This window comes from Marmota flaviventris, chromosome 4 (assembly GCF_047511675.1).
Source record: "Marmota flaviventris isolate mMarFla1 chromosome 4, mMarFla1.hap1, whole genome shotgun sequence".
Classification (NCBI taxonomy): Eukaryota; Metazoa; Chordata; class Mammalia; order Rodentia; family Sciuridae; genus Marmota; species Marmota flaviventris.
The window spans coordinates 31,106,665-31,121,669 of record NC_092501.1 but is presented as its reverse complement, the minus strand read 5'-3'; the positions used below and the strand labels follow the sequence as shown (position 1 = coordinate 31,121,669).

Here is a 15,005-nt window from a genome sequence, read left to right as displayed (position 1 = left end):
GTCCACAGTAAGGTAAAATTTCTTGATTAGCATTCGGCACCTGGACTCTTTGCCAGGTGCTGGGAAAGCTCAGAGAGGGGCACGTTGCATATGAGGTGCACCTGGCTGAATGCTGGATGTAGGACCAAGAGGGACTTTGAAGGATGGGCAGGATTCCAGGGGGGCATCTTCCTCCACTGGCTAAGCAGGGGCTTATGTGTCAGTCCTAGAGGAGGGCTGAGCCAGTGGACAGGAAGGGACCTCCACAAGGAAGCCATGCTGAGTGGTAACACAGAGCTAGACGGGCTGTCAGCCACGGTGCACCCTGCGATGAGCAGCTGATGAGGGTGGCTTTAAAGACATGAGGGCTGTCCAGACTGGGATTCTGAGACTGGGGAGAGATGGCTGGAAGGACAGCCCTGTGGTGAGGCTGGAGCACAGTGGGGAAAGCGCAGGTGGGAATCCAGCCTCTGGGTCCCGAGTCCCCAGGAGTGCCAGAGACCCTACAGCAGATGCCTGAGGTGTCTTGGCCTCAGTTGGGTCCTCAATCCTGCTCTGCAGGCCATGCTCTGGACCACTGGATCCTGCACATTTCTTCCCCTACAGAGCTGGTGGTGGCACTCCAGAAGCCAAAGGGAAAGAGGAAGGGAGGCAGGCAGTCAGCTGGCAGTGGTGTGGGGATAGATGCAGGGAGCTAAAGAAACCACAGAGCCTATGGGGAGACAGTAGAGGCCTGTTCCACCAAGCACCACCCTGAGGGAAGAGAGTGATGTGATTTAGTATAGAGGCAGAGGACAAGGCCAGGGCCAGGCTGGCTAGGAGAGGTGTTTTGAGTCTAAATACTTAACACTTAGGAACTTCCTCTGTCTGTATGTTTATTCATCTTTCAAGGAATCATTCGCAGGGAAGTAGGGTACAGTAATGGGGCCTACAGTCCTGGCTCAGCTGGGACCTCACTGTGTACCTTGGGTGGTTACTTTGCCTCTCTGGTCTCCAGTTATCCCTAAAATGAGAAGTGTGGATTGGGTGATCCTTGAGAACCTTCTAAGTTTTTAAAACACCTTTGAGTCCAAGTTTCCTTCTTCTACTCTTAGTTCCCTGGGCAGGACTCATCCTGAATACCGCAGCCCTCTGCATTGGCTTCGCCGTACCCGTGCATCAGAGCATAAACAAGGACATAGAAAATTGAGAAAATGCTGGCCTGGGCAGGATGCCAGGGCAGGGCAGGGCAGGAGCAGTGTTAGGTCTCACTTCTCTAGTGGACAAGGATGGCTGTGTCCCTTCTGCATCTGTGGTGGGCATTTACCCAAAAGTGCCCCTGGGAGTCTTTTCCCTTTCCTTCTTTTTTCTTTTTGAACAAATAAACACTTATTTAATTTAATTTAATTTAATTTTTTGAGTGGGAGGAATTTTTATTTTTTTATTTTTAAATTAAGTTTATTTTTAACTGACACATAAAAACGTAAAAATAATACATATTGATGGGGTAATGTGACTTTTGATGCATTATATATTGTATAATATTTAAATCAGGGTAAACCATCCCCTCAAACATTTGCCATTTCTTTGTAATAAAAACTATCAACATCCTTTCTACTAGCTTTTTGAAATGTACTGTACACGGTTGCTATTTGGAGCCATCCTACTCTGCGGCAGCCAGAACTTCTTGCTTCTATCTAATGGTGAATGAGCACCTGGTGGTCAACCCCTCCCCAGCCCTCTCTTCTCCCTACTCCCCCAGCCTCTGGAAACCACCATTCTAGTGTCAACTGCTGTGAAATCAGCTTTTCTAGATTCCATGTCTGAATGAGATCCTGGTACTTATTTTTCTGTGCCTGGCTAATAATGAGCACAATGATCTCTAGTTCCCTCAGGGCTGCTGTGAGGACAGGACTTCGTTGTTTATTTATGGCTGAAGAGTATTCCACCGTGTGTACAGGTACCACATTTCCTTTATCCACTTAGTAGTTGATGGACACTCAGGCTGTTTCCATTTCTTGGATCTTATGAATAATGCTAAATTAAATATGGGCATGTGAATGTCTCAGCATATTGATTTCATTTTACACACATACACACACACACACACAGTAGTAAGATAATAGGGTAGTTCATCCGTTTGTTCCTTCCTTCCTTTTTTCTATACTGGTGATAGAGTCTAGAGCCTCACACATGCTAGGCAAATGCTCCGCCACTCAGCTACACCCCAAGTTCCTATTTTTAATATTTTGAGGAACTTTCATACTGTTTTTCATGATGAATGTACTAATGGAGTCTTTTTCTTATAATTGCTCTGATCCCCTCCCTATGTAGCATCAGTAGCAAGAGAAGGAGAAGAAGATGGATCTCCTGAAATGTCACAACAGCCCCTGGAGATCAGGGGCCAATGGTACAAGAAAAGAGGCCTTGTTCAGTTTGGGCCCGACAGGGGTTTGTGGAGTGACCAGGGGGCTTCTGCAATGACCCTCAAAAGCTCTGAAGAAGCGTCCCCTGCCCTGTGTCCCAAGCCAGATCTCACATTTCAAAGATGTAGGAGACAGTTCAGCTCAGGAACTGGGAAGCAGGTCTTGGGGTGGTTAATGTCAGGGCCTGGTGCCTTCAGAACAATAATACATGTTCTAGAAAAGTGTAAACCTCTTAGCTTGGGTCAAAGGGAGAAGCAGTAGAAAGAGACTGAGTTGGGTTCCCCCCTTAGTGGCTGTAGTTACCTTGGGCAGGTTATTTAATGACTCTGAGATGCAGTTTGCTCATCTGCAAGACTGAGACAGTAATTTCTGCATAATTGTGTTTGTGGGAAGATTAAATGAGATATACTGGTAAGGAGCTTAGCATAATGCCCAGAGCAGAGTAAATACCCACAAGTTTGGGATTTCTTCCTTCCCACAGTCAAGCCAGCTCCCTGAGACCAACAGAGAGGGCCAACCATGAGGTCCCTGCAGTCAGGGTTGGTGGGTCTGAACCTGAAACCTCAGGTCTCCATTATTTAGTTACCTCGAGCTTTGTTCTGCAGTCTAAGTAGGGGAGGAACTATCACAACTCTCTTAACAACTTTTAGCTGGACGCTAGCTCTGTCCACCAGCTGCCCCGGGGAAGTCAGAATCACTAACGTCAACCTACTCCTGGCTTAGAGGGATTAGGCAAGCCATTTCCCTCCAGGACTGAAAACAGAACATAATTCCAATGTCTGGGGGAAACAGGTGGGGACTATGTCTCCTCAGGTCTCTGGAGAGCAGTAGTCTGGCCTCCCAGGTTCGGGGGTCTGGTGGGCTCAGATATTCCAGCACTGGGATCGCAGAGGTCCTTGAAGACTCCCTGGGTGCAGGAGGAGCTTCAGGGCTGATTTTTGAGGCCCTGAGCTTGCAGCTGGCAGGGAGTTGTGGCTCAGGGGAAGCAGCTGGAAATGCTCCTGAGACTTGAATAGGGGCGAGGGAGAGAGGGCTGGGGGGACACTATCTGCAGATGGTGATGTTGATTTTGCCAAAAGACAGTTTCCAGGAATTGAGCGTAAGAGCAGAGAGTCTGGGCCAGACTTTATTGGCAAAGCAAATAGTAAGAATCCCTGAATTTCGGAGATTCTGGACTCAATGGATTTTTGGGGACCCACTTGTCTTTCACGTTGGGAGAATCGATAAGGACAAAGATAGCAGTTTATAGCAAGATCTCTTAACTTTAATCTGCATGAGTTCTTATTAAAATGCCCATTCTTAGGCAGTGGTCATAATGCAGAACTGAGATTTCTCTCTCTCCCTTTTAAGTGTTACTGGGGATTGAACCCAAAGCCTCAAACATGTTAGGCAAGTACTCCACCACTGAGTTAAATCTTCAGCCCCTTTTCCATTTTATTCTGAGACAGGGTCTCACTAAGTTGCCAGGTGGACCTCAGATTTGCAATCCTCCTGCCTCAGCCTCCTGAGTAAGCTGGGATCACAAGTATGCACCACTGCACCAGCCGAGCAATAGTATATTTCTGACAAGTTTGTATATTCTGTTGCTGTTGCCAGGCTACAGAGAAAGAGCTTAGAAAACCTGTCTTCTAAGTTGGGCCATGTTTCTGTGTTCCAAGAGACATCGCGCACAAAGGCACTGATATCAAGACTATTTGGAGTATTTCAGGGGAGAGAGCAGTTATCTGAGGTCAAGAAAGAACACTTTGGAGCATCAAGAAGATTGGAAGATGCAAATTCCTAAAGCCAGGGAATTTTAGGAAGGGCTCAATTCAACACAGGGCTGCTGGCCCCAAAGATCTGTTTCCATAGATGTGCATAGGGTTGGCACTGGAAGATCCAAACAGACTCCCATCATTGCACCTGCCATTTTCCTTCATAGAAGTTACCATGCTTGGGAAATGACACTATCTGCTTGCAGTCTGGTGCATTATTTGACTTCCCACTAGTCATTATGCACCTGAAGGTCAGAGACTATATTCTGTTCCCTATTCCATATCTAGCTCAGTGAGAGTCACAAGGGACACACTTATAAAATATTTGTTGAGTGAGTCCAAGCCTGTGGGAACAGCAGAAGCACCTGGAGGTGTTTATTCGAAGGAAGAAACTATCCAAATGTCCTAACTCTCAATTTGGTGCTTTGGAGTTGCACAGAACAACTGTTTCTACTGTCTTTATTAGTTAAAGATTTGTGTTGTGTGGCCATTAGGATAGACACAGGAACCCACAGGAAATGAATCCCATCCATGTCCAACCAGGGCTGTCCATCCCTCACTGGACCACACAGGTTTGAGAAACCATCACTGCAGGTGTTTGAGCAAAAACTGGACTTCCTCTGTGAAGGGACGCGGTAGTGGAGTAGGGTTTAAGTCTTATATAAACTCTGGAGTTTCTTTTAAATCCCAAGAAGCCATAATTTCATAATTTTTCCATCAAACCTATTTAGATACTTGACAGTTCTGATCTGCTTTCTTTCTTTCGTTCTTTTTTTTTTTTTCTTTCTTTCTTCAGAACTTGGATAGAAGAATGCATTTGTTCTCATTTAACCAAGCTTTCTTGACTTGTGGATTAGGTCAATTGTAAAGCACAGGACAGGATCCTGTCCTGTAGTTCCAAACTACATAGGATCCCCTAATCAACTCTCAACCTCCTGACTGGTTGGTGAAGTCAAAAAAATACTCTGTGAGTTAGGGAAAATGCTATGAATTAGTGACTAGACTTGGGTACGCTGGAATTTCTCTACGTGATAAGAAGAACTCAACTATATTATTCATTGCTCTCTTGATCAGTGGCAGAAAAAAAAAGTGATCATCACTTAAGATTATGATTTGGTTTTAGCTACGGTCCCACAGAGGAAGAATGATGAAGGATGTCTGTAATTTTGTGACTTTCTCTCTCTTTCTTTTTTAAATATTTTTTTAAGTTGTAGATGGACATAATATCTTTATTTTATTTATTTATTTTTATGTGGTGCTGAGGATTGAACCTAGTGCCTCATATGTGCTAAGCAAATACTCTGCCACTGAGCCATAATCTCAGCCCAAATTCTGTGGTTTTCACTGAGGAATGTATAGACATATCATCTTTAAACTTAATGCTATAGATCAAGATTTTAGACTTATCTTCCCATCTCTCTAGGAAAGGAAAGTGTGTTGGATATTTTACTTTGTTCACAAAACTAAACCTTCTCCCACCAAAGTTGATGCTAGCTGGAATGGGGTTGTAGGCTAAACTCAGAGAAGACTGAGTCATCACAGGCAATCAACAATTTATTCCTTCAACCTTTCAACCTCCCTCAACTATGCACTTAAACAACTTTTTGCGGAGGAAGACGTCCCTCCCTGCATCACCTATCACAGATTAGATTAGGTCCCTCTACTATACACTTTCCATCCCACACAGAATTGTAATTACTTCTAACATCAGCTATCTTCCCTTCTGGACATAAATTCTATGAGTGTGGAGACTGTAGCTAACTTGTTTAACCCTTTTTCTACTTAAGACCTTGTATATGCCTGGGACATGCAAGATGCCTAATAGATGATAAGTAGCTGAAGAGATGGATGAATAGAGGGAGGGAGGGACAGGGGAATGTTATATCTGCACTACAGTCAAATGTCTAATGGGTTGGGTCATTCTTGAAATCAAAATCGGCATCTTTTTTTTTTTTCAAATGAGTAGAACATATTTCCCTCTCCAACAAAAAAAATATATAAACATTAAATTAGTCAAAAATCAGTCACAGTATTTTAGAAATACTCTTACCTAAAGCATAGTCCCTTCGAGGAACACTTGGAGGTGCTTTGACTTTCAACCTGTAGATAAAATCCATTAGACCAAGGGTCAGTGGGTAGGACAACTCTTGCCAATGCACACAATATACATAGAGAGAACAAACGAATGACAGAGTAAAGTCCTCTTTGGATCCATCACATTGAAGGATTTAATGTGCTATAAACATAGCGAAGCCATTGGTCAGAGGTTTCCCACCCCTCCCGAGCTCCCTAGTGCACCATGTGGCCATGACTTGGTGGAGTCGGGTGGTCAAGGGACTTTGAGAGGTCAGAAGGTCAGTAAGCACTGAGTCAGAGGTTCAAGGAAGATAAGAGTTGGCTGGCTGCTAGGAAGGTAAGAGAAGATGAGCTGCATTTTAATAGTTTACAAATGCTTTAAATAAGAGGACAAAAATCAGCTATAATAGCACTTTAGTTATATTAGGCCAAAATTATTTTTGGGCCAATTAAAAACATGACAAATAAGTGAGCACCGAGTATCTCAAGATGTAAGGTTTATAGTAGATTATTATTTTTATAATAATTACCCATTCTATTTAAGAATGGCTTGCTTAATTTTAAATACATACACAAAGCTTATATCCAGTAGCTTTGTCTGACTAAAATATCATATCCCTTTATATAAGCAGTACAGGGTAACCATTATATATAAAATTTATTTTTTTCAAAAAACATAGCACAGAAATTCATGTTTGATTAAAACAAGAAAAAACTTTACAAACTAGAATCATTATTTTGCCAAGAAAAACATTAATATTTGTATAGACATTCTTGAGTGCCCCCCATAGTCTCTCATATCTATTATTTCATTCAATTCTCCTCACGAGGCAACAGAGTATACTGGGAAAATATTATCATTAAACTTATGATAAGATCTGGAGGGAAAAATTGGCCAAGGTGTCTCAGGGGGGAAAAAAAATCTGGGTCTGGTGCTCAGGTCAGTTCATGAAACAGTAAAAATTCAAAACACACAAACCAACTATTATCCACTATTGCCACCATCATATAGAAGGAAAGAAAGGGTATTTTAACAACCCTAAATCATTTCTCAATAAAGACCAAGCTCAAGAAAGAACTGCTGGTCACTGACTACAGGTTGGGAATAAAAGGAGTGGTTTGAACTTGACTTAGAAGCTGGCAGCTACACACCACCCCAACGCTGTACTGTCTTTCTCTGCTCATGTAGCCACGGACCCATGAAAACTGTCATGGTCTTGCAGAAAGGAAGCTGTGTGTTCAACTGTGCTTCCGCCTTTCAAGGGAGCACCTGTCGTCTTGGCTTCAAGTGAGAGCTTAATTCTAAGTCACTTTCAATCAAGGGGGCCCTTGACTTCACCCAGGGTAATGACCATGGCAGCCATGTTTGCCAGACTGAGAGGAAACATGATTTGTCTAGTAAAAGTGCTCTGGGGTACAATGGACAGAAAGTCTGAAATAGAAATTGTCAGTGAACATGCCGTGAACATGACCGACCATGGAACAGAGAAACATTCTGTGCAGAACTTTCATATTATTGAGAACTGGAGGATTGTAAGTCTGGTAACTATGAGACACTTAATCTAGAATTACCAGTAATCATAACAATGATTAGTGGGGCTCTCTCATGGAGAATGACAGTCTGTATGTATCAGAAATAAATGAAAATAGCCAGGTATGTGTGGTGGCGCACACCTGTAATCCAGCAGCTAGGGAGGCCGAGGCAGGAGGATTGAGAGTTCAAAGCCAGCCTCAGCAACTTAGCAAGCAAGACCCTAAGCAACTTAGTGATACCCTGTCTCAAAATTTTAAAAATAAAAAAATAAGAAAGGGTTGGGGATGTGGCTCAGTAGTTAAGCACCCTTGGATTCAATCCCTGTTCCCCCAAAAATAAATAAATAAGAAATAAAAATAAAAGAAAGAAATGAAAATAATCACACACCTCTCCCAGTTATAGGCCAGAACAGGATGACAAATTCTTCCCCTCTATAAGATGATCATTGCCCAACAAGCAGAAAACCATTTTAACTGCTTTATGATGATTACTGATTATATATTGAGATTCATTTATAGTTTTCAGTCTAAAAATACCACCAAAAGTGATTTCATACTTTTATGTTTAGACTTTGAAGTTCAGCAAAGTCCAAAAGAATGACGATACCCTTCTCTGAAGACAGAGAGATGAAATTTTTTTATACACTATCATTGGCACAAAATTTTGGGAAGGAAATTTGGTAATAGCAATAAAAAAAAAATTAAGGCACAACTCCTTCCATTCATAAATTTTATTTCAGGAATTTAGTTTACTGATATACTCCAAGTCTGCAAAGAATATTAAAGTGTTATTTGTGACAGTTAAATGGAAATAAATGGCTAGAAGTTTTTTTAATATTTATTTTTTAGTTGTAGTTGGACACAATACCTTTATTTATTTATTTGTATGTGGTGTTGAGGATCAAACCCAAGGCAAGCACTCTACCACTGAGCCACAATGCCAGCCCTAGAAATTTTTTTATTGATATGATCAAACTGCCCTCCAAGTAGGTTTAAACTCACATCCTCCCCCTTACAAAAATGTCCGCCAATATATAGTTTGTTTCATTATGTTTATGATAGACTACTGATCAGCTATTTGGAAAAATGATGTTGTTTACCTACTAATAAGAAAGATGTCCATGACAAAGCATTAAATAAAACCCACAGCCAGGTGCCGCGGTGCATGCCTGTAATCCCAGCAACTTGGGAGGCTGAGGCAGGAGGATCGTGAATTTGAGGACAGACTCAGCAAATTAGTAAGACCTTAAGCAACTTATTGAGACCCTGACTCAAAATAAAAATCCAAAGGGTTGGGGATGTAGCTCAGTGGTTGACTGACCCTGAATTCAATCTCCAACACCAAAATAAATAAATAAATCCAACCGAGCAAGTTGGTAGAATGGTGTATGTAGCTTGATACCATGATGAAAATGAAATGTGCATAGATTCTGTGTTGGTGCATGAATATGTGTGCCTGAATATATATATATATATATATATATATATATATATATATATATATATATATATATATATATATATCTGCATATATATACAAACACACACACACAAACACACAGAACTCACTCAGGACAATGTCTCTTTCTGGGGACTGGGTTAAGGTAAGATTGTGAGAAGTGGGCAATTTTGACTTCAAACAATCCTGAATTCTTTCATTTTTTTCTCCCTGCCAAATCTGTATTACTTTCATCAAAACAAAACTGAACACAATATTAATTTGCCTCTCTTTTTGACTTAGATTTTGAGTGGCAAGTGCAGGCACACAGAATTTCTATTTTCTCTGTAAGAAGCTTAAGGGGTTTTGGTGTACAGGAAGATTTGGAATTCTAGCTTTCCTTTCCCATGTGCTTGTTGAAAACACTGATAATTAAAATTATTTAAAAAGTGGAAATCAAAATGTAGGTGACAGTTATGGCATCTCAAAAAAGTGAGGGCTGAGTTTTGTGACTTCTTATTTGGATTTCTCCAGGTGCCTTGCTTTGGCATGTGCTAGGCACCCTGAATGAGCACCGCTCACCTCTTCTTTGGTGAGAAGGAAATCCTGAGTTTCCCCTGAATACCAGCCCACTCACGGTCTTGTTTCCAGAACATAGGTGTAATCCATGCTTCCAGCCACCAGCAAGAAAGGGTGGGTGACATGCTAAACAGGTTGCACCTCCCTGCTGGAGTAACAGGGAGTTGCACAGGTTGACTTATTTTATATAAATAAGTATTTGCTTCTTTCACTTAGCAAGGTTGACTTATTTAAATACATAAATATTTAAATAGAGTCTCACTTACTTTTTTATTTTGTTCATTATTCCTCCTTCATTGTTCTTAATATCATGGACCATCTTTTGAAGTTGCCTGTAAGAAATAAAATTAAACAAAAATGTTAATAGCAGGAATTATATTGTATTTAGTTAAGTGAACAATTTGAAAACTTTATTTCCGGCCTCATTTCATCTCATTTTATCAGGTTTTTTTTTTTTTTTTCATCAAATAAACTCCAGAATCTGATAGACCAGTGGTTCTCACTTTAAACTGCACCAGAATCCCCTACAGGGTTAATGAATGGTCGCGGGCCAGGTCCTGCCTCCCACGTTTCCGATGTGGGTGTATCTGTGGTGCTCCTGATTTGCATTGCCAACAAGTTCCCAGGGGTTGGGACACCTCTGGTCAGAAGATCATCCTTGAATCACCACTGTACTGTGATAGATCAGAACTTTTTCCACTGTAACCTTTTAATTGCCAAAGTAAAGCAAAATAACTGCATAAGAAAACTAAGGTCCTTACTGACCCATGTGCAAAGTTTTAAATAAATCAGCTGAGTTGTCAGTCTGATAACAAAATGTGGGAGTGTGCTTTATTAGACTTGCATCTTGACGGGACTCTTGACTTTCCTCTGCATGGATTTAGACCACGCTATGTCTGAAGGTTGGTTCATTTTGTAGTCACATTGCTGGCATCCTCCACCCCACACTGCTACTGGGAAAGCCAGGGCTGCTCTGCCTGCTCTCTTCAGTGGTTTGCAAAAGCTACTGATGGAGATGAAGGGATTACAGGCAAAACGCCTCTCACATTGCATGAGCCCCACACGGGGTGGGATAATTTTGCCATTCCTAACACAGAGCTCTAGAATGTAGTGATGTTGGGGACTGTAAAATTAAATGGAAAAACAAAACAGAACAACAACATGATCTTTCTCTTTTCCCTTCTCATTTTCTTTTCTCCTTCCTCCTTCCCTTATTATCGATCACATAAATTATACAGCCTTCAATTTTATAACTACTTCTTGTTAAAAATGGACTATAGTCTAAGTGAAAGAAGCCAATCTGAAAAGGCTACATATTGTGTAATTCCAACTATGTAAATGACATTCTGGAAAAGGAAAACTCTGGAGACAATAAAAAGATCAAGGCTTTCTACAAGTTTGAGGGTAGGAAAGAAGGGGTGAATAGGTAGAGAATAGGGGATTTTTAGGAGAAAGTAATTTTGTATGAGACTGTAATAATAGATACATGTAATATGTATTCATTGTATCAAAATTTGGAAATAATATTATAAAACCACTCTTTGGGGGGAATTCTTTTTTGTTGGTTCTTTTTAGTTATACATAACAGTAGTGTCCATTGTGACAGAATTATACAAGCACAGAATATGTCTTATTCTAATTAGAACTCTAGTTTTATGGAGTTCAACTTTCTTTTTATGGCTGAATAATATTCCATTGTGTATATATGTACCATGTTTTCTTTATCCATTCAGCAGTTGATGGACACTTAGGTTATTTCCATTTCTTGGCTCTTATAAAGCTGCCATGAATGTGGGAGTGCAGATGTCTCTTTGACATGTTGACTTCATTCCCTTTGGATATATGTACTATAGTGGGAGTGCTAGCGACATACACAATGGTGAGATTAACTGTGGTGCATTCACACATGTACCTAGGAAGGTTGTCAGATCACTCCACAGTCTTTCCTTTTCCTCTTCCCCACTCCCTTCCCTTCATTCCCCTTTGTCTAATCCCCTGAACTTCTAATTCTCTTCCTCCCCCTTATTGTGTTAGCTTCCACATATCAGAGAAAACATTCAACCTTTGGTGTTTGGGGATTGCTTGTTTCACTTAGCATGATCGACTACAGATCCATCCATTTACTGGCAAATGTCATAAAGTCATTCTTCTTTATGGCTGAAAATAATATCTCATTGTGTATATGTACCACAATTTCTTTATCCATTCACCTGTTGAAGGGCTCCATAGCTTAGTTATTGTGAATTGTGCTGCTATAAACATTGATGTGGCTGTGTCACTGGAGTATGATGATTTAAATTCCTTTGGATATATACCAAGGAGTGGTGTAAGTGGATCAAATGACAGGTCCATTCCTAGTTTTTTGAGGAATATCCATACTAGGTGAAGTAAGCAATTACCCTTCGTAGCTTGGTGTGCTGCTTCTCTGCCCCTGTGATCTTTTCAGACCCATCATGAGACCTTGATAAAACCATAGAAGCAGAATGTTTGTGCAAGATTAAATAGTGGTTGCACTAATTTGCTGTCCCACCAGCAATGTATGAGCGTACCCTTTTCCCCACATCCATACCAACATTTATTGTTTCATGTATTCTTGATAATTGTCATTTTTCCTGGAGTGAGATGAAATCTCAGTGTAGTTTTAATTTGCATTTCTCTGATTGCTAGAGACGTTGAACATTTTTTCAATGTATTTATTGATCCTTGGTATTTCTTCTTCTGTGAAGTGCCTATTCAGTTCCTTTGCCCCTTTATTAATTGGGTTATTTGTCTTTGGGGTGTTAAGTTTTTTTGAGTTCTTTGTTTTTCCTGGAAATTAATGCCCTACCTGAGGTACAGGTGACGAAGATTTTCTCTTATTCTATAGACTCCCTCTTCATGCTCTTGATTGTTTCCTTTGCTGTGAAGAAACTTTTTAGTTTGATTCCATCCCATTTATTGATTCTTGATTTTACTTCTTGCACTTTAGAAGTCTTGTAAAGGAAGCCAACATGTTGGAGTGTTGGGTCTACATTTCCTTCCAGTAGATGCAGAGTTTCTAGTTTAATTCCTGGGTCTTTGATCCACTTTGAGTTGAGTTTTGTGCAGGGTGAGAGATAGGGGTTAAATTTCAGTCTACTACATGTATTCCCAGTTTTCCCAGCACCATTTGTTGAAGAAGCTGCCTTTTCTCAAATGTATGTTTTTGGCAACTTTGTCTAGTATGAGTTAACTGGACTTATGTAGGTTTCTGTCTGAGTCTTCTATTCTGTTCTGTTTGTCTTCTTGCCTGTTTTGGTTTTAATATCATGCACTTTTTTGTTACTATAGCTCTGTAGTATAATTTAAGGTCTGATATTGTGATGCCTCCTGCTTTGTTTTTCTTGCTAAGGATTGCTTTGGCTATTCTGGGCCTCTTATTTTTCCAAATGAATCCCATGACTGCTTTAAAAAAAAAAATCCCTCTTAATTCAACTTCCACCACTATCACTCAATTAAAAAGCCTTCCAAGTTTGTATTACCTGTGTATAAAGATGGACAAAGTTCACAAAAGTAAGTTCATCTTTGACATTTTGTAATCTGCATTTCCTACTTCATACATACGAACACCATCAATTTGTTCAATTTCAAGTTAGTTAAAATTAATAAATACGTGAGTATTCATTCATTTTATATACGTATGCATTTATATAAAATAAATATATATAGTTATTTTCAATTAACACATAAAAATTGAACATATTTATTGGGTACCATGTGATGTTTCAATACATTATGACATTGCACAGTATTCATATCATGGTTATATTACCTAATCCTTAAATACTTATCATTTCTTTGTAGTAAAAATATTCAAAATTATATCTTCTAGGTGTTTTGGAGCACACAGTAAGTTGTTATTCATAGGCAATAGAATACTGACCAAACCATAACTTAGTACCCCTTGATCAGCCTTTCCCCACCCCCCCCCCTCTTTCCCCTGCCCTCCCCAGCCTCTGGTAACCACCAGATATCCTCAACTTCTATGAGATCGACTTTTTTAGATTCCACAATAAGTGAGGTTGATCATACAGTATTTGTCTATCTGTGCCTAGTTTATAACAGTGGTCCCTTCACCTTCTGAATATAGCCCTTGTTTGTTTTAAAGCTTATTTATTATTATTTTTTTAATTTTTGTTTTTGGGTACCAGGGATTGAACTCAGGCTCACTCAACCACCGAGCCACATCCCTAGCCCTATTTTGTATTTTTTTAAGAGACAGGGTCTCACTGAGTTGCTTAGCAACTCGTTAAATTGATGAGGCTGGCTTTGAACTCCTGATCCTCCTGCCTCTGCCTCCCGAGCCGCTGGGATTACAGGCGTGTGCAACTGTGCCAGTGTAGGCTTATTTTTTTTTTAAATGTCTTTTTTTCCCTCTCTTCTCCCCTCTCCCCCTCTCTTAACAAGATTAGGGAGACAGTGTTCTCTTTTTTTCCCTTAGTTGTTCTGCCTTTGAAAACACCACTACAGGAAGGAGATGCCTGCTGAGATCTGGAAGTTAATATCTCCCAAATTAACAAGTGAATCCTAACAGGCCATCAGGGCACCCTGGGACCCCCTACCAGAGCACACTTGAAATGTATCCCTTGAAAAGTTCCTTTAAAACCCTCCTGTTCCTCCTGATGGGGAGAGTCACAGCCTTTGGGACAGGAATCCCCTGTGTTTCTCCTTTGCTAGCAAAGCAATAAACCTTCTTTTCCCCTTTTCTCAGAAACCATGTCTTCATTATTAAATTGGCATTTATTGACATTGGGGACAAGGACTGAGCTTTCAGTTACAGGCTTATTTCACTTATCGTAATCATCTCCAGTTCCACCCATGTTGTTGTAAATGATAGGATTTCATCTCTTTTTATGGCTGAATAATATTCCATTGTGTATATATGTACCATGTTTTCTTTATCCATTCAGCAGTTGATGGACACTTAGGTTATTTCCATTTCTTGGCTCTTATAGAGCTGCAATGAATGTGGGAGTGCAGAAGTTTCTTTGACATATTGGCTTCATTCCCTTTGGATATATGTACCGGAGTGGGAGTGCTAGAACATAGTATAGTTCTACTTTTAATTTTTTGAGGGACAGCCATATTGTATTCCATAACACCTGTCCTAATTTCCATCCCCAGCAACATGTTGTGCATTAGTGTTCCGTCCTCTGCACATCCTCGCCAGCACTTGTTATCTTTGTCTTTTTGATAGGAGCTATTCTAACTGCAGTGAGATGA

At 40.4% G+C, this 15,005-nt stretch overlaps 1 protein-coding gene across 2 annotated transcripts in view; it reads right to left on the bottom strand.

Annotated features, from left to right (window-relative positions):
* Window positions 1-15,005, bottom strand: part of Blnk (B cell linker) — a 73,253-nt gene that overhangs the window by 40,966 nt on the left and 17,282 nt on the right. For both annotated transcript variants that reach the window (XM_027930117.2, XM_027930118.3), the window contains exons 2-3: window positions 10,031-10,096; window positions 6,189-6,238 (exon numbers count right to left, since the gene is read on the bottom strand). In XM_027930117.2, the coding sequence (XP_027785918.2) occupies window positions 6,189-6,238; window positions 10,031-10,096 (116 nt within the window). The remainder of the gene's footprint in view (window positions 1-6,188; window positions 6,239-10,030; window positions 10,097-15,005) is intronic.